The sequence below is a fragment of the Syngnathus scovelli genome, chromosome 13 (assembly GCF_024217435.2).
Source record: "Syngnathus scovelli strain Florida chromosome 13, RoL_Ssco_1.2, whole genome shotgun sequence".
NCBI lineage: Eukaryota > Metazoa > Chordata > Actinopteri > Syngnathiformes > Syngnathidae > Syngnathus > Syngnathus scovelli.
This window is the reverse complement of record NC_090859.1, coordinates 12,312,477-12,337,915: the sequence shown is the minus strand read 5'-3', so window position 1 is coordinate 12,337,915 and position 25,439 is coordinate 12,312,477. Positions and strand designations below refer to the sequence as shown.

Below are 25,439 nucleotides of genomic sequence, written 5' to 3'. Positions count from 1 at the left end.
TAATTTTGTCCCAGCTCCTTTATTGTTGAGTCATGAACACTGACCTGAACTGAGTTGAGCGATGCTTGCACTTCTATAGATGTTGTCATGGTTTCCTTGGATAATCGTTGGGTCATGTTTAAGCACCTTTGGAATAATAATCACAAAAAGTTGTTCATTTCATTTTCGAATATATTCATTAAACAGTTGATTTTCTTCTGCGTTAAACAGCCACAGAAAATGATTGCATTGGGATCTGTCCATGGTGCTGATTTCTGTGCGCGTCTCGCAATATAATTTACATTACAGGTCCAGTTGCAAACTTGCAACTTCACGCCGTGCTAGAATACGAACATGACAATGCAATACTCAATACTGTATGTGTGGTCATGTGTTCGCGACTGCCCAATAGCAGAGAGTTGAATGTGAGCAGCGCTCCCCCTCCCTCCCTGAGCAGGAGCAAGTTGCCTGGCGAGCATAGCGATCCTCATCGTATAAAAGGTGCGCGCAGAGAAGGTGGAAGTCGCTGTGGAAGCCATCCACCCCTCACACCTACACGCATACACGTCCCCCCCTCATTCTGTACAATACACCCACATAGTCACTGTTTTTCCTATTAGTTCTCGCACACTTGGCAGGATGGACGCCATGGGGAGCCCTTTTAGGAGAGTTACGGACAGCAGGACCAGCTACAGCTACAGCCGCTCCGCAGGCGGCCCGTCCACCGGCGGATTCCGCTCCCAGACGTGGTCCCGGGCCAGCCCGGCTTCCAATGTGAGCGCGTCGTACAAGAGCACCGTCAACAAACCCCGAATGGACACCTTCGAACTGAGCCAAAGTTCCCTCCTGAGCGCGGACTCCTCCAGGCGCTCCAACGAGAAGGAGCAACTCCAAGGGCTCAATGACCGTTTCGCCGTCTACATCGACAAGGTGCACTACCTGGAGCAGCAGAACAAGCAGATCGAGGATGAGATCCATGCCCTGAGGAACCAGCAGGTGTCCCGCTCGCAGTTGGGCGACCTGTTCGACCAGGAGCTGCAGGAGCTGCGCGCCACGCTCGAGCAGATCCACCGCGACAAAGCGCAGATCCAGCTCGACAGTGACCACCTGGAGGATGACATCCTGAGGCTCAGGGAGCGCCTGGATGAGGAAGCCCGCATCCGGGAGGACACCGAGGCCATCATCCGCGTCCTTAAAAAGGACGCCGGTGACTCAGACATGCTCAAATCCGAGCTGGAAAAGAAAGTCCAGTCGCTGCAGGACGAGGTCGCCTTCATCCGCAACAACCATGAAGAGGAAGTCAACGAGCTTCTGGGCCACATCCAGGCGTCTCAGGTGACCGTGGAGAGGAGAGACCCGCAGCGGGCCGACATCACCGAAGCTCTGCGCGAGATCCGCAGCGAGCTGGAAGGCCACTCGGACAAGAACCTGCAGCAGGTTGAGAGCTGGTTCATGTGCCACTACACCAAACTGAACGAAGCCTCCGAGCAGAACAAAGACGCCATCAAGAACGCACGCGACGAGATCAACGACTACCGGCGCCAGCTGCAGTCCAAAACGGTCGAGCTAGAGTCGGTGCGCGGCACAAGAGAATCCCTGGAACGGCAGCTGGGCGATATCGAGGACCGCCACAACGGCGACCTGGCCAGCCTGCAGGTAATAAAACCACCGCGGCGTGCATTTCCGAAAAAAGTAGCGTAAAGAAATAAAGTTAAAATTAATTCATCGCACCATTTGAAAAAAAAATAGCCATTGTGAAGGGCAAATAATATTTTTATATATATTTGTATTATTTTCTTAGATTTTCATATTTTTTATAATTTTGGAAAGTTTCATATTATGTGTATTTTTTTTTTTTACTAGTCACGAGCAGTGACTATTCAAACTCTCGTGAAGGAGTTAAAGGGACTGCAGCAGAATGACTCTCTCTCTTTCTCTCTGCACATTTTTGCTGAGTAAGAATCATGGCGGGATGCCCTCCTCACTGGCCACGTCCTTGCATCACACCACCTCTCCTCCAGGGCGGGGTGCATAAAAATGAGACTATTTAAATATATGCGTCAGAATACATTAACATACATGCAGGGCTAAAACAAAGTCAACGTGGTGTTCTTTCATTCAGAAGCTAATAATATGCCACTAAATCAAATGCCTGGATATGTTTTTTTTTATTTTATTTTTTACAGGAGACAATCCACCAACTGGACAATGAGCTCAAGAGTACCAAATGGGAGATGGCACGTCATTTACGCGAGTACCAGGATCTGCTCAATGTCAAAATGGCCCTGGACATTGAGATCGCTGCATACAGGTGAAACATCATAAAAAATAATAATAATAGTTAAAAAAAAAAAAAAAAAACCGCAATGAGGTGTGTTTAAATACTTAACTTAATGGTAAAATTATTATTATTAATTGTTATTTTTAAATTAAGATAAAACATTTTTTACATGTATATTTTTACTAATAAATTAATTTTCTATTGCGCTAGTCATCATTAATTATCACTTTTCACAATTTAGTTTTCAGGCAAATACAGGGACACCACAAAAATTCCGATTAGTTAAAAGTCTGGAGCTTGTGAAATATTTTCTGTTAAATTGCAATTTGTTTTCACATAGTGCGCAGTAACAATTTTGAATGTTTTGACACCTGTTCTGTAGAGATCATATAATGGACTCTCTTGATTATGCCATCAGGAAACTCCTGGAGGGCGAGGAGACCCACTTCAGCACATTCTCCCATCGTCCGGCTGTTTCGTCCACCAGAATGTCACTTTCCAAATCAGAACCTCCCAGGATGAAGGTGCAACACAAGTTTGTCGAGGAGATCATCGAGGAGACCAGGGTGGAAGATGACAAGACCGACATGGAGGAAGCCCTGGATCAGATTGCCCAGGAGCTCTCGGCCACACTTGAAGAAAGTGCAGGTGAGGAGGACAAAGAGGAAGGTGACGAGGAAGATGAGGTGGAGGAAGAGGAAGTCGTAGCGGCAACTGATGCTAAAGTTAGCTCCGAGGCACCGGCAAAAGACGAAGAGGGGGATGATGAAGAGGAAGAAGAGGAAGAGGAAGAAGATGAGGATGACGGAGAAGATGAGGCAGGTGATGAGGAAGTGGTAGAAGAAACTGTCCTCTGCTCAAAAACCCAAGAGTCCAAAGCCATTCCCGAGAAAGTAAAGGCTGAAGACGAGGAAGAGGAGGAAGAAGAAGAAGAAGAAGCCAGCGATGAAGAAGAGGAAGCGGATGAAGAAGAGGGTGAAGACAAAGCATCCAAAGATGGGGACGACAAGGATGACAAGGCAGATGAAGAGGATGAGAAGGTTGCAGTTGAAGACATTGTGACAGAAACCATTGTCGCCAAAGTACAATTTCAGAAAACAGAAGCTACAAAACCTGAAGCCACAAAGGAAGGACTGACAAAACCAGATTCTCTTAAACCTGAATCTCCAAAAGGTGGTTCCTCAAAGTCTGCATCCCCAAAAGCTGGATCTCCAAAATCTGAATCCCCAAAGGCTGGTTCTCCAAAATCTGAATCTCCAAAAGCTGGTTCTCCAAAATCTGAATCCCCAAAAGCTCCTTCCCCCAAGACAGAATCCCCCAAAGCTGGTTCTCCAAAATCTGAATCCCCAAAAGCTCCTTCCCCCAAGACAGAATCCCCCAAAGCTCTTTCCCCCAAAACAGAATCTCCCAAAGCTCTTTCCCCCAAGGCAGAATCCCCCAAAGCTATTTCCCCCAAGACAGAATCCCCCAAAGCTCTTTCCCCCAAAACAGAATCTCCAAAAGCTCTTTCCCCCAAAACAGAATCCCCTAAAGCCGGTTCCCCCAAAACTGAATCTCCTAAAGCTTCTTCTCCAAAGACAGAATCCCCTAAAGCTACTTCACCAAAAACAGAATCCCCTAAAGCGTCTTCTCCCAAGGCAGAATCCCCAAAAGCTGGTTCCCCCAAGACTGAATCCCCAAAAGCTCCTTCCCCCAAGTCTGAATCCCCAAAAGCTGGTTCCCCCAAGTCTGAATCCCCAAAAGCTCTTTCCCTCAAGTCAGATTCTCCTAAAGCCGAGTCCCCTGAATCAGAATCCCCCAAGCCTGCACCTCCCAAAGAAGCCTCACCTAAAACTACTCCCCCAAAAGCAGAGTCTCCTAAATCTGAAACTCCCAAGCCTGCATCGCCCAAAGAAGACTCCCCAAAGGCCGGTTCACCAAAAGCAGAGTCCCCTAAATCAGAATCCCCCAAACCTGCATCCCCCAAAGACACCTCACCCAAGGCCGGCTCCCCAAAAGAGGAGTCTCCTAAATCAGAATCTCCCAAGCCTGGCTCCCCTAAGGAAGACTCACCAAAACCTGACTCACCAAAGACCGACGCAACCAAACCATCCGACGACAAAAAGATTGACGAGAAAACGACAAAGGACGCCGCCATGAACGGTGACATGGACAAAAGCAGCCCCAAGGAAGAACAGAAGAAGCTCGGTGAGACCAACGACGTGATCATCAACGGCGTGGACGAGAGCCCCGTCAAAGACGACGGCAGCCAGAAGGTGGTGATCACCAAAACAGTGGAAACCATCACCACCGGCGAGGACGGCATGCAGCAAGTCACCAAGTCCGTCACCGTTACCGAAACAGTGAAAGAAGTCGAGGAGGTTCTGCAGGACAAGCTGGTCTCCTCCATCAAGACGGAGAAGCACTCCACCCAGACCATCAAGCAGGTGACGGAGAGCGACTGAGGAGGTGGGCCCGCCGACGAGCAATCAAGCAGAACTAACCTACGGGAACACCATGCAGCTAGAGCGACATTATCAAACATACTTAGAGAGAAGCCAAACGCTACAAATGTTAGACATGCATGTTTGCAGATGCAAGGAGGAGGGCGAGCCATCCAGACATTTTATCTTTTACCCTTCTTGTCGCAGAGCAACTGATGGGTTTGCGGTTTGGGGGGAAGGGCGGGGCTTTGCATGCTATTTAGCTCAGGGGCAGGAGGGGGAGGGGCACTTTCCTCTCCTATGTATGGCCAAGAGATAAGGATTCACTTTAGATGATGTATTTTGTAGAGTGGGGGCGGGGCTAGGGGCGGGGCCTCTGCACATGTACACATGCTGTGCTGAAGTAGCCTTATACGTGACATGTGCATATAGCAACTCAGCCAAAAAGAAATCACACACCTGCCGCAGCGAATGACAACAGGACGATCCGATAAGCGTACGGAGTTTCCGGGAATGTCCTCATCGCCTTAACCGTGCTTTTCAATCCGTTCCGTCTACCCGAGTGCAGATACAAAGAAATACCGTATTAGTGCTTAGGGGGTCTTGCGTTCTCGTATGGGAAGCGGAAATCCAGAAAATATATGAGGTGCTACTTGTTTGCAGTCCCACAGCCGTACGCATCACTTGATGATTTCCCAGCAGCATTTGCTCAATAAACATCATGAAATCAAATAGTCGACTTGTTTGTCTTTTTTGTGTCAACGTGTTACAATTAACTTAAAAAAAAATATCCTGGAAACTTCTCATATCAACACAATCATTTTAGCTTTTAATTTTTTTTTTATTTTATATTTTTTTTAATCAGTATTGAGACAAAAGTAGCGAAATCACATATTACCACTAGGTGTCGACAAACCTTAGAAAATTCAACAATGTTATGCTCATTTTTGTTCAAGTGGTTGCAAAAAATGAAACCATCTGGATCAATAAACATATTTTAAGCAACTACTTCAAAATGTATCCGGATCCAGACAATTTTATTTTGTTCAAGCAAATAAAATTCAAATCACCTTTTTCTTTTTTCACTGTAATAATGCAACTAATATTACTTTTAAGCACAAACTAAAGTCCAGAGTGTCTCGTCTGATGTCTTGTTCTCATTTTAAAAGTCATGTTGCTATTTTGGCTCGATTGCTAACCTTTGGCCTTTGCAGACTTAACAGACACTCGGGTGTCTGCTCCTATTGGCTGAGTGGGCGTGTCCATCACGGCGGGAAGATCTCTCACGGGTGGAGCACAAGGCGGTCATGTGATTGCCGTCCTCATGGTGCTATAAAAAGAAAGTGAAATGTCAAGCGGGCCTCACTTTGGGTCAGCCATAGTCTGAGCGCAACTTAGAAGGACTGAGGGTGATAAATTGCTCCAAGCATGGCCGCCGTTCATCGTCTGGTTATCGTCCGTCACGGGGAGAGCGCCTGGAACCAGGAGAACCGCTTCTGCGGCTGGTTCGACGCCGACCTGAGCGAGAAGGGCGTGGAGGAGGCCACGCGAGGAGCCAAGGCCATCAAAGATGCGGGCATGAAGTTTGACATCTGCTACACGTCCGTGCTCAAACGTGCCGTCAAGACCTTGTGGACCATCATGGAGGGAACGGACCAGATGTGGCTGCCCGTCATCCGTACGTGGCGCCTCAACGAGCGCCACTACGGAGGCCTCACCGGTCTCAACAAGGCCGAGACGGCCGCCAAGCACGGAGAGGAGCAGGTGAAGATCTGGCGTCGTTCCTTTGACATCCCACCTCCACCCATGGACAAGGACCACGCTTACCACTCCATCATTAGCGAGGTAAGCTAACAATAATTGAAGTCAATTAAAACGAGGCGTTTGCTAAACCCGTGTCGTTTCATCGACCTTCAGTCCAGACGCTACAAGAACCTGAAGCCCGGTGAGCTGCCGACATGCGAGTCGCTCAAGGACACCATCGCAAGGGCTCTGCCTTTCTGGAATGAAGTCATCGTGCCTGAAATCAAAGCTGGAAAGAATGTCATCATCGCAGCCCATGGCAACAGCCTGCGTGGAATCGTCAAGCACCTTGAAGGTGAGCGAGCACCAAAAAGGAAATTTATGTGTGGATGTCAAAGTCTGTGGTTAACTAATTCTGACAGCAACATTTGCACACAAACACTCACACACACTTAGTGTATATAAATAGCAGCTATGGGCTGAGGGACAAGGGAGGGTCATGAGCCTGGTTCCCGTTACAGTCGCGACCTTTATCTAGAAAGGTTGGACGGACTAACACATCGAAAAAGCTACAAGGGCAATATTAAAGGTCACTTTCGACAAAATAAGGGTAGAGTAGGAGTCCATTTAGTAAAATTGAGGGTTAGTCCTATGACTTCCATGCAGCCATTTTCTAAAGTAACTTTAAAGTCAGCATCTGGCAAAGTGGCGGGGTACACCCTGGACTTGTTCCCGGCCCACTGCAGGTCACCAAATTATTTGGATTCACATTCACAACTTTGGGGAATTTAAAGAACGAACATGTGAAAGCTGTAAAAAATAAAAAAAATAAAAAAGCTTTCCTGAACTAATTACAGCCACTAGGGGGCATCTGGGCACATTATACTGTTTTTCTTACAGAATTGACTGCATGTAATGAAATCCTAAAACACACTTAATCCACCATGTGTCTTTCCTCAGGCATGTCTGACGCCGCCATCATGGAGCTGAACCTGCCCACGGGAATTCCCATCGTGTACGAGCTGGATGCTAACCTGAAGCCCGTGAAGCCCATGGCCTTCCTGGGCGACGAGGAGACGGTGAGGAAGGCCATGGAGGCCGTGGCCGCTCAGGGCAAAGTCAAGAAGTGAGCCCTCATCCCAGAAGCCCGACAAACGAGACTGTCCTTACCTCCAATTTGAACATCCATCCATCTTTGGAGTCCATTCCAACATGGGGACAGTTGTCTCCTGTTTGCTCCAAAGGACGACCTGTCAACTCAAAGAAGCAGACCCACGACACAAACATCCAACTCAAGACGTGCACATCCCTCAGTTGTTTTAAGTTGTGGCCACCATCAATAAAGAAACCACATTTTATACAATACATTGTGTCTGGTTCTTCTTCGGAAAACCATAATGACATTGTCCTCATCTTATTTAATCGGCATAGTGCAAAAGGTGCTGAGGAATCGTATCCAGGACACTTTGAGATGAGGAGGGAGACGAGTCATCGGGTTCAACGTGGCAGCGTTCCCATAATGCGGGGACGAGCTTGACCGCTGCCTTGAAACTGAATTACAGCTCCGCCTCTATTACAGCGAGCAGCAGAAGCAGAAAAGTGAACGGATGGAAACGGTAGAAAAATACATTTTAAAGGAATAATTATTTAAATTGTCTTAATGGGAATCCATCTCCTGCATTACTAGTAGAGCATTTAAGATAACGTCACACTAAGGAGCAATTTAAGCGTTTTATTATTTTCCCCACAATAAAAAGACATGACGGTTGAAGAAGAGGAAAAATGTCAAAGGTATTAAGACCTAATAAGTAGAAGTGAATGACTATATTATTTTATTTGGTTACCTTAAATGCACTGTAAAAATCCTTCACAGTGCTTCACAGTGCTGCTGGTGTTCTTACGCCACCTACTGGGCAGTCAATGACAACACATCGTCCCGGATTGATTTTTTTTTTTTTTTGCAGCTTGCACATCTCTGACTGACATTAATTCAAATCCTCCCTAAAATTTGACCTAGGTAGATAGGCTCTTGTTTTGAAATGTAAAAGGAGTGTTTTATCTTACATATCACAAAAAAAAAAAAAAAAAAAAAAAAAAAAAAACGAACTAACCATCTTGAGTTCAGTTTGACTGCTATTATTATTGAGCAGTCCGGTGTTGAAGACAGTGTCAAGGTTCAGTGATTATTTCTCTCATTGTGGTTTTGGTCTGACGGGTTTGGACCTGTGGCAGTTTTAGGTTCTGTTTTCCTCCTGAAGGACTTGAAGAATCTGGGCAGAGACACGATCTTGTAAGGGTTCTTCTTGTACGTCACCGCTTTGTGCGTCTCGTCTCTCGACTCTTCCACATAGTTTGCTGCACTGGACACGTTCTTTTCTATGATGTTCACTAGCTCTCCCTGGTGGACGGAAATATGAACTAAGCGAATTGCATTATCCATTAAAAAAAAGAAAATGAGAGAGATTTAACCTGGCTCTCCAAAAGCATGGCAGCGTCGGCCAAGATGTCATGCAGCTCTCTGATGCTTGCCTCCAGCCGAATAATGTCCTCGTGACGAGACTTGATCTCGCTCAGAGCCTTGCTAGAAATAGAAGCGCCAGAGTCGACGATCTGCAAAACAAGAGGAGTGAAACGTGTTACCTTTTACCATCTTGACATTTAAGGAACCCAAAAGAAATGAGGGGACATTTCAGAGAGCGACGAGCTAACTTTTAACTGACATCAGATATGAAGACGTTCACATTGTGGTGGTTCAGCATCTCCTCCAACTCCTCATCCGTGGTCACTTTGTCCACTGAACAAAAGATAAAAAATATTATAAAAAAATATAACCCAATAATTTAAAATATATATAAATATATATAAAATTCATAGCAGTTAAGATGATTTAAATTGTGCTCTTCTGCAAATAGCAAAAAGGATAAAAAAAAAAAAAAGAACTACCTCCAACCGCCACAAGATGGCAGCAAAGCTCTCTTGTGCTAACCAAGGCTATAACCTGTTTAAATGAAGCTTGAAACTCACCAATCTGCAGCTGTCTCTGAATATGAGCTTTGCATTTCTCTCGGAAGGCCACTTGAGTGTTGTGGTGGTTCGTCATGAGTTCGGCAAAGCAGCGAGTCAAGTGTGCGTGCTGGCGTAAGAAACAACAAAAGAAGAGAGATCACAAAAGCATATGGTGAATTATTTCTTGTGAATTTGTTAAGTGTGCACCTGGCTCAAGTGGGATAAATAGGCAAATGAATAAAGAAATAAACCTGATTGTTGTTAATGCGTTGCATTACGGAGGTGCCATCGCCGCTGCAGTCCGCCGAGAAACTTTCCTGCAATGCTAAAAGTAAAACATTCACAACATTGAAATGGTTTACAGGGTAAGCAGAAACATTTGGTTACCCCCCCTTCATCGTCGACAGACTCGTTTTCCTTGTCTAGAAAGCGACCCCATTTGCAAAACAAATATTTGCCCATTTAATATCGGAAAAGAATATGAGGAAGTGCAAAGCAACGGTCATGGTCGTAAACAATGACACTCCAACAAACAGCCTTTTTGTTGAATTGTGTAGTTCCATGATACAACTAGTGCTAATATTGTGCTAAAATGCATTTTCACTCACTCTTCAACTTGGCTCGGAACAAATTTGCATCAGCCTTGATGTTGTTGTTAAGCAAGTCCAACTCTTCTCTGCATCCTGAGAAGAGTGCAGTGAAAGGATGCTTTGAGTAGGTCTATTTTTGCAACAGCAATGCTGAGTAATTATGGAGAATCGGGAACACACACACACACAAAAACCAGACTTACTTTTGTCTGGGTCGGATGAAGCAAGAAGGGCACTTTGTCTTTTGTCCACTTCATCCACTTGACAGGTCATCTTTTGTATGAGGTTCCTCAGCTCCCCTACCTTCAAAAACAGATTGGTCAAAAGAGCCCAAATGTGGAAAAACATGAACAGGTGCAGACTAACCGTTTTGAAAAAGTCCTCCATGGCGACTTTGCCTCTGGCTGCATGTGCCATATTCTCTGAATTGTTGTTGTTGCTGAAAGTAGCAAATATAGCTGACTTAAATGCCACCACCTGTTCCACCAAATAGGGAAGCCAGAAGCGACTCTATTTCTCTTCAAAGCACCAAAAACTTGGCCGCCGTTTTACACCTAAAGAGACATTTTAGCATGTGGAGTGAGGCTGAGCTCACCTGTACACAAGCGCGTTCGTGTGCGCGCGGCCGTTGCAAAAGGCAAACAAAGGACACGACTTCCGTCAACTAATGTAGAAACTAAAAACCAACTTCTGAAGAATATAGAATACTCATGCTCCTTTCTTGGCGTCGTCACGAATGAGTTAAGGAATTAGAGCTTTTTTTAAAATCATTTTAGTTTTGTTTCATTTTTACCTGTAAGCAAGACGGGTAAGGGGGCGGGCTTAGTGTGCGATGACGTCACCTGCCCAAAGGTGATATTTGAGTGTTTCCTTTCGTCAAACTACAAAATAAATTCCATACATTTGCTTTATTTTTAGAACGTGTATTTTATTTGTATTATATTGCGTATATAAGAATGTGCGTGCATGCACCTAAAATTTCAAAGCTGTCCACTGCAGTTTTACATTTTGCCAGCAGAGGGCACTAAGACTAAATCAATCAGTTTTGATCAATTTTAATATGATAGATAGCATTTGGGTATTTAAAAGAAGCTGTTCTTGCAATGGCACATTAGTTAGCAGGCTTGGTTTTGTGTTTCCCAAGCAGGATGATGACTCACTCACTCACTCACTCACTCACTCACTCACTCACTCACTCACTCACTCACTCACTCACTCACTCACTCACTCACTCACTCACTCACTCACTCACTCACTCACTCACTCACTCACTCACTCACTCACTCACTCGAGGAGGCCCAAGTTGCTCAGTTTGGACATAAAACCATATTGGCTTTCATGTTGTTAAACAGACTATTGCTTTTTTTTTTTAATATTGTTGTGTTATCACCATTCTAAAATGTCTTGGGATTGCGCTGATATTCTCTTGCTCAAAAAATAAGGTCACAGAAATAAAACGGATGAGTGTTTTTCCATTAAGACTTTAACAGTCGTTGAGTAAAACCAACAACCTCTTGCGGAAGTGCAGGACACATACTATTGTATTCTTAACTGCATACTAGAAGCGGTAAAAACAACATGCTCACTAAAACTGATTTAGCTGGTTAATTTTGCAGTTTCAGAGCCTGAACCCAGCGATGTATTTTTTAGACTGGCTAGAAGCGACCCCATTACTGCGTAAATGACTATAAATTGAGAGAGTGTAAATGAGACCACACTATCCTTCTTTAGAAACATAAACAGAGGGTCGCTCTCAAAAGTTGCATGGGCTAGCATCCACAAACACAAACAGCTGTGAAAATAACCTCCACCAAATAAATCTGACTTGGTAATCTACCCACCCTCAGTCAATCGAGCCCTTTTGGCTTTTTTGAAATGCATTAATGCGGTGTGTACAGAAATCTCACTCAATACTGTTTCTTTGTTTAAATGTCATTCGATGTTTTTCCACAGACACGTCAATATGTGGATATGATGACATTTTGCCGGGTAATTCCGTGTGTTTTAGTTCTGCATTGAATGGGGGCTTAGTCTGACATCAAGTCACCCCTGGAATCAGTTATGGACTGACTGACTAACTTTTTTTTTTTTGCTATAAGGTTACATTCACGTCCCTTTCACGAACGGACAAAGAGGGATGGGCTCACGTTCGTAAATAATAAATCATAATAAATAAATAAAATTAAACTAATAATAAAAAAATACATGTATGTAAATAAATAAATATAATATAAAAATAAATATAATAATAATAATGAATAATAAATAATAAAGCAAGCTTGGTAGGGTAGTTTACAAGAAGAAATTTCTTCTGTGAGCCATCTGTGAACTTCCTTTCCAGATGGAATGTTTAAACTCCCCCTTGCACATAATTCATCACAATTATCATTAATTAGTCCTGCAGAAGTCTCAGCAGTGTTCATTTGTATTCGCTTTCTCTCCGCGGCATCCTTGTCATTTATGCCCTCTGCTCGTGGTCTGGAAGAAAGATGATATGATTGAACAAGATTTGTCATTAGTCACACAAGAATTTATCCTGCACTGACGGCGCAAAAGTTGCTCCACTGTGTTGATTGGAGGAGACTTTACACCACTTTGGTATTCACTTAGCATAAAGTCACTTGGCAATATGATTGTCCTTGTAATAATAATAATAAACATACAGCAAGACGGGAAATTGATTTTTGGTCTATGAAAAGTGACTCAACAGACAAACTCTATAGAGTTGGTCATAATTGAAACTGAAATAAAATGGCCATTGTAACTAACTCATGACAGAATTTGAAATATTTTGTAAAGTTGAATAAATCTACTGCGCCTACTTCCGGGTCCTCTGCGTTGCTAGGAAACGAGGACGCCATTCTTGCTGCAGCTTTTCGGGTTGATTGAACAAGATGGAGATTGTTCATGAGTACACAAAGCCCCGCAGGGATTTTGGCCGCCAATGTTTTTTTTCTGACCGACCGGCAGAACTTCTTGCGGACGTGCCTCCTGATTTGGACCTTGCGCTGCAGTTCATGACGAGAAGCAGGAGCGCTCAGGCGCTGCAGTGTTCGAGGGACATGTCCGAACACCAGGTTGTCTTCCAGCATCGAATGCTTAATATTTAAAAATGTATTCGCTGTGCTAAATGCAGCTCAATATTAGTAAAATGTATTTAAATTGTTTCCAAAAGTCAAAATTATATTATTAGCTATATTAGGAAAAATAATGCCATTGATGCTGAGTCAGCTCTGGCCATTCTCGATGGATTATTATTATTTTTTTTTAATCAATGATCATCACTAGATCATAAAAATAATCGTGCATTAACCATGTTTTGCGTTAAACTAGCCAACAGTGGTTGATTGTGTTTACTTTCCAGGTAAACACAGAAAGGTTTGAATCAGAAAGCCGTGGAATAAACCACGTGGAAGGGGGGTGGCCCAAAGACATTAACCCCCAAGAGATGGAGCAAACCATTCGTTTCAGGAAGAAGGTTGAGAAAGATGAGAACTACTTGAACAGCCTCATGCAACTTGGCGATGTAAGATCTTCTGTTGTCCCTCACAGCCTCTAAAATGGTCTTGTACTCTGTAATCTCATCTCTGTTGGGTTCAGGTTATAGGGCATTGCGTTGGACAGAACACCGCCGTTGACATCTACCAGAAGTACTTTGAAGATGAAGAGCCACGGGACCAAAGTCAGGAACCGCCATCTGCTAAGACCATCAATGTTTTCAGGTATTTAATGACATACGGTTCCCACGGGAGCTTTTCCTTCTATAGGTTTTTAGATATCAAACTTCCACTTTGGATTGCTTCAACAGAGATCTGAACCAGGTGAAACGAACCGTCACCTGTCTGTCCTGGCACCCTGACGGGGGACGGAAACTGGCTGCTGCCTACTCATGCTTGGAGTTCCAGAAAGCTTCCACAGACATGAGCCCGGATGCATACATCTGGGACATAGGTCAGTGTGACAGACAGAAAGACAGACAAAGACGGTCCAGTCATTTGGATATTTATGGGCTTTCTAGAAAATCCCAACAAGCCTGAGCTGACCCTGAAGCCGGCGTCTCCTCTTGTCTGTTTGGACTACAATCCCAAAGATCCGCACACTCTTGTCGGCGGGAGCTACAATGGACAGATCGGTGGGTTCAGAACACTTATCCTGTCCCGGATGACTTTGGGCCATGGTACACACCAGACTGGCTACCAGTCCTAGTCCAGCATATCGATTGACGGACTTCTTATCTTTGTTTGGTTTTAGTGTTCTGGGACACCCGTAAAGGCAGTCAGCCCGCAGATGTTTCCTCTCTGGAGCAGAGTCACAGGGATCCAGTCTACAAAGCCATTTGGTTGCAATCCAAGACCGGGACAGAAGCCTTCTCTGCATCCACCGATGGACAGGTCTGTAAATCTGAATCGACTCTTAGGGGCGTCCAGCGAGACGGACTGAACGCTACGGTTTCTGCCAGGTCCTATGGTGGGACGTCCGTCGGCTGAGCGAGCCTACAGAGCAGTTAATTCTGGACCTGGGTCGGGAAGGAAACCTGGATCGGGCATTGGGAGCCATCTCTCTGGAATTCGAACCCACCATGGTGGGTTTTGTTTCAGCTAAACAAGACCATGTCTAAGTCTGTCCCAACAAACGTCCTCTTGTCTCTCTAGCCAACCAAATTCATGGTGGGGACCGAGCAGGGCACTGTGGTGTCCTGTAACAGGAAGGCAAAGACTCCAGCTGAGAAGATAGTGTCTACCTACGACTGCCACCACGGACCCGTCTACGCCTTGCAGAGGAATCCTTTCTTCCCCAAAAACTTCCTCACTGTGGGGGACTGGAGGGCTCGAATTTGGTCCGAGGACATCAAGGAGTCGTCCATCATGTGGACGAAGTAGGTTACTAGTTTATTTCCAAGAATCAATATTGTAAGCCTGACTGGATTTTTTTGAAAACAACTAAGAAAGAAACCATTTAATTTTGATTTCAGTATTGTTGTAACTCTTCTTTTTTTAATTATTCTTGTTCTGTAAATTTCTGACATTATTACGTGTCCTCACAGCAGTTTTGTTGTCTCGGCCAAGTCCCATGTTGACATCTTCGCTTTGATCAGATACCAGATGTCGTGCCTGACAGATGCCTGCTGGAGTCCTATTAGACCCTCTGTCTTTTTTACCGTGAAGATGGATGGCGTGCTGGACATCTGGGACGTCTTGTTTAAGCAGACCGAGCCCACGCTGAGTGTGAAGGTACACTCGTTTGTCCCGCGTTCGCCTCGAGGATTTTTTGGTGAGCGAATCAAGTTTTGTTTTCCCAGGTGTGTGATGAAGCTCTGTATAGCTTGCGTCTGCATGAGAGCGGACGCCTGGTGGCTTGCGGTTCTCAGCAGGGTTCTGCTACAATACTGGAGATCTGCTCCGGACTGTCCAACCTTCAGAAGAATGAAAAAAGTCTTATGGCTGAAGTGAGAAAATCAGCTTGCTTAAAAAAAAAAAGAAAGATCATTCCAGAAGATCAAGAAACATCTTTGTGTCACGCAGATGTTAGAGCGCGAGGCCAAACGCGAGAAGATCCTGGAAGCTCGTCAGAAAGAACTACGCCTGAAGGAAAGGAGTCGCTCCGAGCAGAGCCGGGAGGACGAAGCGGGCCGAGACGCGGCCGAGCGTGAGGAGACTCCCGAGCAACTTATTGCCAGAGCCGAGCAGGACTTCTTCAGCATGGTGGAAGCCGAGAAGAGGAGGAGGCGGGAAAGGGAGGAGGTAAGTTATCATAGTTTGACGAACTAATATTGTGGATTTTCCTCTTATTATCATGTGACATGTGATCTTATTAAAATCTAATCTTGAGTCATCTAATCTCACTTTCATTTCTATGTATATTTTTTTTCCCTCTCCCTTATCTCAGATTGGCTCATAGATGGACGGCAGATGAGAAGAGCACACCAGCAGAGCTCATCTTGGTGTGAAGCTAAATAAGTACTGGTGAGCTACAGCCACCATTTTGAATCAGATGGGCACGCCCACCCACTCACTTCCCAAATCCAAAAATTAAAACGCAGCGGTAAGAAATCGTGCCACGTGAGCAAGAAGTTTCCTGATGAAGAAATGGAGATTGAGCGGCGTGATTTATTCATGCCGGTTAGCGTGTTGCAACGAGGAACTCGTCCCTCAAGGATGCTTCACAGTCAGCACCTCAGCAAATCATTGACAGCTGTCAATTAAACAGAGTGCTTTTATTAGGCAGAGTGGCGCTAGGCTCATTTTTTTTAACGCTGCAAGCACACGCTAGATATTTTTTTCCCCCCCATCAGAGAACTGAGGAAACCTGTCCGTGACCGACGTAAAACGCGGCCCCGTCGCATCTATTATTCACAAAAGCAAGCGAGAGCAGCTGGTTTCCAGCCTCATTAGACCCAGATCACACCAAGACGCTGTGATACAATGGTCCATCTGATCGCAGTGAAGATCAAGCAATTTGCCATCGCTCCAAGCGACACATCAAGGAGGAATAAATGATTAGAAAGGAGAATATTTCGGATAGTCAGGGTGGAACGTAAACATCTCCAGAAGATGCCAAAGCCATCCCGGAGGATTTGGCCATTCTATCGAGCTGCCCTAAGCCTGTCACTCACCTTAATTTGGCGGCTAATGAAGAAAATTGCCACAGAAGGGGCCTCTCAGTTCACACACGGATCACACAAATCAATATTTTAGAAATATTCCGACTGTTTGGTGACTACTGTTTATTTGTCGGGGCAAATTTGATGCCTGTTTTTCCCAGCCAAATCCTTTAGTGAGATTCATTTAGAAAAGTGGATGAAGATGGAAAGCTGGAAATTGGATGGAGGTGGGGGGGAGAAGGAAAGAAGGAGAAAGTGAGTAAGTGGGAAGTGCTGCGGTTTTGTCTCTGCAGAATTGGTGCAAGCTTATGCAATTTTTTTTTTTTTTTTACCCAGCTGAAGAATATGATGATCCAATTAAATGTAAATAGTAAATAATCCCCCACTCCGACTCCCCTTCTTTGTTTATAAATCCTCTCTAATATCCAGATGTAGACCATTATAGTGGATATCATTAGCATTGAGTGGGTATAATAAGTTAGCTTAGCTCAGCAAATTTCAAATATCCAGTTTGGGGATAGAAATGATGCAGCGTGGAGGATTTTTTTTTAAATGGATTTTTGCTGCCTGGTATCTAGTTTGGAATTTGACGGTAATGCAACAAATAATAAATTCACAATAATAAATGTGAAAAAGCATTGGAAATATTAAATTAATATGTCAAATTTAATGCAATTGAAGTACAATTTTAATTAATACCGCTGTGCCAGCGTCACTTTTGCTGACGTAACAGACCTCATTAGCAGGTGTACCTAATGAAACGTCCCGCATCTATCCATGTTAGCATGTCGGCAAATTTCGCTATCAAGCCAAGGCGCTGCAGTTATTATGAATTATGAATGCTTTGACTGAGTAACCGGCTTCAGCTTTGGAGTCATAAAGCATTCAGAAGGCCCAAACCGTAAATTCACTTGTCTACCTTGTTCTCCATGTCCACGTCAGGGTTAATGAAAATTGAGGTGTTTTATGGCAGATGACGCCGCTGATTCTGTACCCGGTCATTATGCTGCACAAGTATTTATGCTTGGTTTGTTTCTATTTGAGTTTCTGTTGCCCCTGTGTGTGTGTGTATGTGTGTGTGAGTACTGCAATACATCATCTCTCCTGTCACTGTTTCTGCACAGCACTGTCCTAAAAAAAAATGGCGATGATTTAATAGGTTGCGAGATTAGCGGTGACATTTTTCTACCGGCGATGAAGCAAGGATGGGGAGGGCTTTGCTCTTTTTTGCTTTGGGACGTCCTCTGAGGGGAAATGAATGAGTGACGTGAGTGCAATTGCTGAGAAAGGTTTGGAGGGTTCTCCGGAGGGGGCAGAGGAGGGGTCGGTTGATGTGCGATTCCTTAAAAAAATGTTGTGATAACTTTGTGGTCCTGACTTCGGGGAACTTTTTGTGGCCATACTAGAGTAAAGTGTAATTATACATCCACTACACTAGGTGGCAGTGGCGTTCTCATTGTCAGATTTATCTTTCATGATGTAAATGTGTGAAGCGTCCCTATATATGTGGATTTTTGTGATAACTTTGCAGAACTTCACCTCGGGGAACTTTTTGGGGCCATACTTGAATAAATTGTAATGACACATCCACTACACTAGGTGGCAGTGGCGTTCTCATTGTGTGAATGTGTGAATCATCCCTATATGTGGATTTTTACTCTATAGGTTATGTGATTTAGGCAATATGTACACTGCAGGGCCAAAGCTGGGAGAAAAAAATAAAATAAATGGAAAAATACAACAATAATGGGTTTTTAAAAAGTGATGACACAATGACACATTGAATGGACATTTAAATGCTGCTGTCGCTCCCGTTAGGCTGCTGCAACAGAGCCAGATGGCTTCTGTCAAAGCCTTTTTCGAATTCATTCTGCCCCTGCCAAGAGAGGCCGAGCAGCTCCATCCCGCCTGCCAGTCACGGTGAAGCTCAGCCAGGTTGTGACCTCACTGGCGGGCTTCGGGCACGCGGACGAGGCGAGCCGCTACGCCGACTTGGCCTGACATGCGGAGACGGCTGATGAATGAGAGGGGAGAGAGTACTCACGAGGGTATAGATTTAAGAGACAGGCTTTGGTGTCGCGCTAATGTCCTCTGGCAGGAAGTGAGCGGGTAGAGGAGAAAGATGTCGGCTCACGGGTCACGCTAACAAGAGAGTTTTTCATCCGAGAATTCTCAACGGCATCGCGAATGGAAGAGTTGAAGATGGGTTCAACCCATTTTTTTTTTCTCCATATGAATAAAACACGTGTGGCCGGCCCATAGTAAGACACCCTTCATCCCTCTAATTACAACGAACCACTTTGCATTGTAATGAGTCATCCTTTGCTCCCAAAATTCAAATGTGAAGCTTCAAGAGTGCCCGGGGGCGATGTTGGCAAAAAAAAAAAAACACCGGCACCCTCCATCACAGTTGGCAAAGTCCTTTGACACATACGAAAACCTCTGTGCTCATCTCGGGTTCAGTCACAGTCAGACTGGCTGTTTTGAAATTCTAGTTGAGTTCAGTTGAGGCCTGAAGCACAGCAGCATCCAGCACATACAATCACGGCCATTACCTGTATCACCTTATCTAAAAAATATATATATATTTTTTAGACTTAACAGAGGGAGTGAAGGAATGGGGTCAAAATGCAAAAAGTCCTGCCTAGCTACAAAAACAGATGTGCTCAAACCTCATTGAATAAAGTACATAAGCAGACAAGTATATTCACATATTAAATCAATAAAAGAAACATTTTAAGCATATAATTACAAAAAAAAAAATTAATGGAGCTAATGGACTATTATTTTGAAGTGAAACACTACCACTTTCAAAAGTCTCTCAGCATCGGTCGCTAGTCGCTAGCAAAGCACATGTAAACAAACCGCGCAACAGCATCCACGGGTAATTTGTAGACGAGGGAATGTATCGTCCAATCACAGCAGAGCAAATTAAGTGAGTATATAGGAACGCATTCTTGGCGGCCATTTTGTTTGTGTGAAGACGTCGAGCATAGAGTAGTGAAAGTGCTATCATACCGAGTAGGAATTATTTTGTTTTTAACGAGAAAAATGAAAAGCTGTCATATCCGAGAGCCCTTTTCTCAAAAGTGTTTTTTTATACTCTTACCTACTAATTCATCACACTTCATTATCTCAAGGGGAAGCCACTTGGGGAAATTCTGGTGATTGCCGCCAAGGAGCTTGGCATCAAAATTCCTCAAATTGAAAAAAAAAAAAAAAAATGGATGTGAATATCATCCCTCTATTTTCCAAAGCACTTACACATCAATATTGGACACAGCTGTCAGCAAGTTCCAGAATTGTATTAATTTCTGATACACTCCTGAGATTTTGATGCAGAGAACTATTTATTCTGTCTCTAGGTTGATAGTGAATGAATAATACACAACTATGTATCTTGTGGGTAATGTGCTTTCCTAAAGGGAAAACAGAAAATCCTTTAAAAAGGATACGTTTGATTTTCCAGGCGTTAGACTCGGCAGAACATATCAGATGCATTTAGATTTACAACTCGGCAAGCAAGATCCCGCCGGCTTCAATCTCGGATTCAATCTGTTGGTGCGCATGAATTTGCACAATTTATTCTCGACGCAGCGCTGCCTGTTGGCGCTGTGCGAGTACGTCGGGGAAACTCCAATACGCCTTAAACTGTTTCAATCATGTGGAAAAACTCACCGAGACCTGTCCCATTGTGCAAATACAAACTAATGTTATTTTTTTTCTTTCTATGTTTCTTTTGAGAACCTCAAATTCTGGAAATGACGATGGAAGTATGATTAATTTAATCACAGGATTCATATGTTCATATTCTGTTACTATGGAAATGTTTCTAATTCCAAGAACAGACGTGTTCTTGTGAGAATCCTCATTAGCAAGTTTCTACTTAGCGTATAAAAAAAAAAATGATTGCAACACTGTGCCCCTCACTTAGACAATTAACAGCTTGGCCTTTTTTTGTCGTTTTTGAAAAGAAAGAAACCTGCTATTCTGAACTGGCCATCTGGAACGCAAGGTGGATGCCCGGTGGGCTAGCATCTTTTGGGGCCGACGTGGCAATGTTTGTATTTTTTTACCTCCATTTCTATCCTAGGCAATTTAGATGGAGCAGCCTGTTCATTTATTTAGTCAGCAAACTGAAGCAATCTATGGGATTTTTTTTTTTTTTTTTTTTTTACCCCGCCATTATAAAAATCACCATTGGAACTATTGACGTGTCTTTGCTGTGTTGATGTCATGATAATTGGTTCGCACTTTTAGATGTCGACACGGGAAAGGAAACATAAAAATAACAATGGCCCCAGGAACTTGATGTCTTTTTCCAAATTGCTCTATTGATTTGTTTTTTTTAGAAAGGTTAATGAACTGCTTTAAAAATATATACATAAATACAATTAGGCTTCACTTGATAAAAGCAAAATACCCGCAGATTCTGAATTCATTTCTTTCTTTCTCTGCAGTTAAAAGAAAAAAATTATTTGGGACGAGACGCATCCCTTAGGCTTCGCACCCGTTTTTTAGAGCGCTCTCTCCTAAGTGATTAAAATTAGCCATTTATGCAAACTGTCTGCTCTCATTAGATGACGCTGCAAGATGTGCAGAATGGGAGACAATTGACTTCGGTCACAACCAAAATGGGGGAACGGGTTATTTTTTCGGATGGCTAGAATTAAATAAATAAATAAATAAATAAATAAATAAATAAATAAATAAATGTGATCATTTAAAATCATAGCCGCAGGTTGACGCTTTCCCACCACCTACGCCATTGTTGTGGTGTCTAAAGATGACAATCATTTAAATAAAAAAAATAAAAAAAAAAACATTGGCCTTCATGATCTAACTTTTAAGAGATGGCCTTTGACGTTGATGCTTAAGCTCTCACATAACATAAATGTCAAGGACAGCTTTTTCTTCCTTCAGTAATATAACAAAAGCCCTTTTGCTTCTTCATTCGAAAAAAAAAGTCATTCCTTTATGACTTTGCGGCTGTATTATTGCATGTTGCGGCAATATTTCGATATTACCGTTATAAAACACCAAAAGGTTGTCAAGAGAGCCTGCACGGACACGGCGGCGCAACAATCATGCAGCTAGCAAACAATAAATATTGAAGAGGTGAGCTTGTCCAGAGTGAACCTTAAAAAAAATTGACTTGCAGACTGCAATGTTGTGAGTTGTGACACTATTTCTATGCGAGTGTAATAAAAATCGGGAATGAGGATGTTTTCGACTTCCCTTGTGAAATAAAAGAAGATGCTAAGTTGCAACCTTCTCCGTGAGGGCTATGAGGCAAATGAGCTGTGAAGTGTGTCTGCTTTGCTAACAGCGGGGAAACGCTGTGAAGTTTGTTTACTTCCAATTGCATGCTTCCATTAATGCTAATTCAATAGAGGAATCAAAGGGGAGGGGGGGGGGCAAATCTTTTTAAATCTCAGAAGCAGAGAAGAGCCATCTATGTTCTTATGAATTAATTATCACACACATAAAAAAAAAAAAATTAAAAGGGAAGCGACTATTGTGCTCTGGGTTTTATCTACAAATCATCATCGCAATTAAAATTATGGCTTTGAAGAGAATTTCAAATTTTTTAAGAGCACTTGTTTGGAATAATTATGTTCGGGGAAACACAATTCTGATAATTCTACGCACCATTAAAATGAATGTACTGCTTTTGCTAGCAGATTATTTGTCTCAATTCACCAAGTACGACCAAATTTCAATTATTCAGACCAAAAAACAGATGGTGGCTTTTGGCAGATCCAGGTGGATGTTTTTTTCAGTAGCATCCAAACACCGTGTTTACTGTAAACACGAGAAGTGAAGATTGAGAGCAAGCCGACAGAATGACCCAAACAGAACATTTGTGATGTATGGCTTGGCTGCTTCCCCCTCTGGTACACCAATTTATTTTCTGTCACGGCCACATCAACACCGGACTGCAGAAGTGGCATCACAAGAACGGAGATGCATGAAATCAACATTTAGGTCAACACATGTTAGCATCATTTTATCCACGTGTCCATTCTGGACAACTTAAACGGGCCTCGGGTTAAGTTTGAGTGGCTAGGTCTTGACGTCAGCAGCGTTCAAATAATCGACTGTAACACAACGGGAAATAGAAGTCGTGTTCATATTTTTATAGCTTGTCGTCAAGTCGTATTTCTTTGACTGCGTATCGGATTTCATTAGTTGGATGAAGCGCATTTTTAATCAACGATTGACATTAATCACACGTCGAGATCAATATGCGCTTCGCACGTGCAGAAGGTTTCGGAAATATTGCTGTTCAGCTCTTCGGAGTTAAAGTCAAACTATTTCAGGAAAGTTTGATGTTAGCTTCACGCGATAGCGTTATTCCACTTATTGTTCGTGCGTTTTCCAGCCGTGGCCTCACAACCCGATAAATTGACCGAAAGTGACATCGTCTTTTATAAAGCATCTTTGCGCAATCAGAATGGATCACATTTTTAGGCAAGGAAATAATATCCATGAGAGAACCCACTCGAATGCTCTCATGGCCATGCTCGCTCTGTTATTTAGATAAGACCACCCGAGCATCGCTCAATGCCAACCGACAAAAGAAAAGATGGAGTGCTTGTAATATTAGCAGGAATTTTTTTTCTATGTTGAATTAACCTAGCATGGCAGCTGGTTTGTGTCAAATATTTTTGAGAGACATAAAAGGTGCTCGTGAAAAGGAATTCAACGTGTTTTTAAAGGAATTATGGTGCATTAGTCGGTGACTGCAATGATACTTTTGATACAACACAATGGTCTGTATAAAAGTAAAAAACTTTCAATTACCCAGCATTCATTGGAAAAGCTGAAGCGGTTCAAGCATCCGTGACCTAGAAAACATTTTAGTGAGTCCTAAAGAACGTTCAGCTTGATTGTTGGAGTAAACCTATTGGCTTGACGGAGGGTAAAAAAATAAATTGAAAATATCAATGGATGGGGGAAAAAAGAAACACAAAGAATATCAAAAATAATTCTGCAAACAATGTAAATATTGTATTTATTTGTTATCATTATATTTTCCTTTATTTTAAAAATTACATTTTTAAATAAAAACATTTAAATGATATTTTCCTTTATTTTAAAATTTAAATTTAAAATGTTTAAATAAAAAATTACGTCTAAATTTTTTCAGAACTTACTTTAATGTTAAGTCTGATATTTCTCTTTTTAATTTTCTGAACCTAGTACAACATTGAACCTATTTATTGTATCGAACGACAAGAAACAATGGAATTGATTATTTCAGATTGCCACTTTCAGCCATAAATCGTCTCCGTCTTTATAGCAAAACACTTCGCCGCGATTGTTTTTCTCCTCAGAGATCCTCTTGACCTCAAATTCTACTTCTCAAATGTCGCCCATTGCGGCCTTTTAAAACAATCTTCAAGTCTGTGACATTCCACTCGTCGTTCCCTACCGCCACCTTCTCTTTCTCAAATCATCACGTCTCTTCTAATTCCTTTTGGATTGTCCTCTTTCATTGTTTGGCTACACTATTGATTTTCTCTTCTCTCCTGTCCGGGCAATGTTCCGGGTCCTTTTTGTTGTTTTTGTCTCCTTCCGAGATAAAGTCCCCGGAGATTTGTTTGGAGGCTGCTCGGTCCGTTGAGTCGATTCGGTCCCTCGAGGGGAATCCTGGACCGCCCGTGGTTTGTGCAAAGTGAGTGTTTGAATGACTCGCCAGACATTTTGTGTAGGCTTCTTGGAAGGCTTCAGCGTCCTTCTGCAGCTGACAGATCCAAGCTCTGGATTCCATCAGTGACTCATTTCTTCTCGGCATGGAGAAATTCTGCATGTCAGACTTGGAGATGGCTCGGAGACGTTTGTGGAATTCTTGATTTTGGTGGAGACGTTTTTTAAGGTTCTCAGCATGAGTAGTGAACCACTGCAAGTTCTCCTCACATTCAGTCAGCTGGATTTTCAGATTCACGCGTTGCTTGACCTTCAGGGTGAGCTGCGTGTGGAGAACTTGCTTCTGGTTTTTCATGGATTCTTTTTCCAGTCGGTGTTCACTTTGCAGCCTTCTTAGCTCTGACTGCAAAGCCAGAGAAGGTTTCTTTAAGTCCGCGCAAATACGTTGCTTCTCCACCTTCAATTCCTTCAGCTGTGTCTTGAGAAGCTGCACTTGTTTCTCCAACTTTGCGTTTGTGTTTTTTAATGGGGTGTAGTCGCTCACATGCTCCAGTTTGTCCTTCAGGAGCTCCTTCTGTTGATTCAGCAGCGAGGTCGTGTGAAGTTCTGCCTTCAATTCCTCCTGTAATCGTTTCAACTCTGAGATGACACGATTGTGGTCTTCTGCTTTTGCAGCCATTTCTGCCGGCTGGTTTTGAGGACGTGCGGGTTCTTCTGTTGTCTTGATGTATTCCTCGTTCACCTCCAGCTTATATTTTGAGAGTTCATTCCATACCCTGTGGTCATGTGTGCCTTTTATTGTTTTCATCACTTGCTCTCTCCGCCTCAATAATTCCTCGGTGGTCTTGACCTTCTCTTGGTGTCTTTTAGAAATCTCTTTAAACATTTGCATCCTATACTCATTTTCTCGCTGCTTCGTTGCTTCCATTTCTTTCAGCAACACTCGACTCCGGACAAGGGCATCGTCTTCCTCGGTTTGTTTTTGAGCTGGATCCATTTTGTTATTTTCTTTGGCATATATTGCCTTCGCCTTAATTTCATTAGTCATCTCCAGTTCTTGTCTCACTTCATCAAATTTCATTTTTATCGTCTCAGCGTGGTCTGTTTGAGTTGACGCATCACGGTATAAACGAGGTTTGCGATGTCTCACCACATGTGCGAGA

General features: G+C 43.3%; 4 protein-coding genes across 6 annotated transcripts in view; 3 read left to right on the top strand and 1 right to left on the bottom strand.

The window, feature by feature from the left end:
• The first annotated feature begins 491 nt into the window (after positions 1–491).
• On the top strand, positions 492–5,415 carry nefma (neurofilament medium chain a). The gene is made up of 3 exons (XM_049739302.2): positions 492–1,635; positions 2,166–2,290; positions 2,679–5,415. Exons 1-3 carry the CDS (start codon positions 619–621, stop codon positions 4,702–4,704), a joined length of 3,168 nt encoding a protein of 1,055 aa, XP_049595259.1. The 5' UTR covers positions 492–618; the 3' UTR covers positions 4,705–5,415.
• A 611-nt stretch (positions 5,416–6,026) lies between these two features.
• On the top strand, positions 6,027–7,791 carry pgam2 (phosphoglycerate mutase 2 (muscle)). Its single transcript, XM_049739315.1, has 3 exons — positions 6,027–6,528; positions 6,601–6,781; positions 7,387–7,791. Exons 1-3 carry the CDS (start codon positions 6,112–6,114, stop codon positions 7,554–7,556), a joined length of 768 nt encoding a protein of 255 aa, XP_049595272.1. The 5' UTR covers positions 6,027–6,111; the 3' UTR covers positions 7,557–7,791.
• A 353-nt stretch (positions 7,792–8,144) lies between these two features.
• Positions 8,145–25,439, bottom strand: part of LOC125980192 (syntaxin-2) — a 45,521-nt gene continuing 28,226 nt past the window's right edge. The window contains exons 1-9 of one of the 3 annotated variants that reach the window (XM_049739312.2): positions 10,618–10,790; positions 10,389–10,461; positions 10,226–10,325; positions 10,041–10,115; positions 9,684–9,757; positions 9,451–9,559; positions 9,147–9,220; positions 8,896–9,036; positions 8,145–8,824 (exon numbers count right to left, since the gene is read on the bottom strand). In XM_049739312.2, the coding sequence (XP_049595269.1) occupies positions 8,603–8,824; positions 8,896–9,036; positions 9,147–9,220; positions 9,451–9,559; positions 9,684–9,757; positions 10,041–10,115; positions 10,226–10,325; positions 10,389–10,439 (846 nt within the window). In that variant the 5' untranslated portion in view covers positions 10,440–10,461; positions 10,618–10,790 and the 3' untranslated portion in view covers positions 8,145–8,602. Of the gene's footprint in view, positions 8,825–8,895; positions 9,037–9,146; positions 9,221–9,450; positions 9,560–9,683; positions 9,758–10,040; positions 10,116–10,225; positions 10,326–10,388; positions 10,462–10,617; positions 10,791–25,439 lie in introns of those variants that run through there. The other 2 variants (XM_049739309.2, XM_049739310.2) reach the window with 2 other exon arrangements.
• Positions 12,878–18,413, top strand: dnai2b (dynein, axonemal, intermediate chain 2b). Its single transcript, XM_049739306.2, has 12 exons — positions 12,878–13,099; positions 13,387–13,548; positions 13,623–13,744; positions 13,831–13,973; positions 14,041–14,154; positions 14,274–14,413; positions 14,482–14,604; positions 14,675–14,898; positions 15,118–15,253; positions 15,322–15,468; positions 15,545–15,763; positions 15,909–18,413. Exons 1-12 carry the CDS (start codon positions 12,917–12,919, stop codon positions 15,918–15,920), a joined length of 1,725 nt encoding a protein of 574 aa, XP_049595263.1. The 5' UTR covers positions 12,878–12,916; the 3' UTR covers positions 15,921–18,413.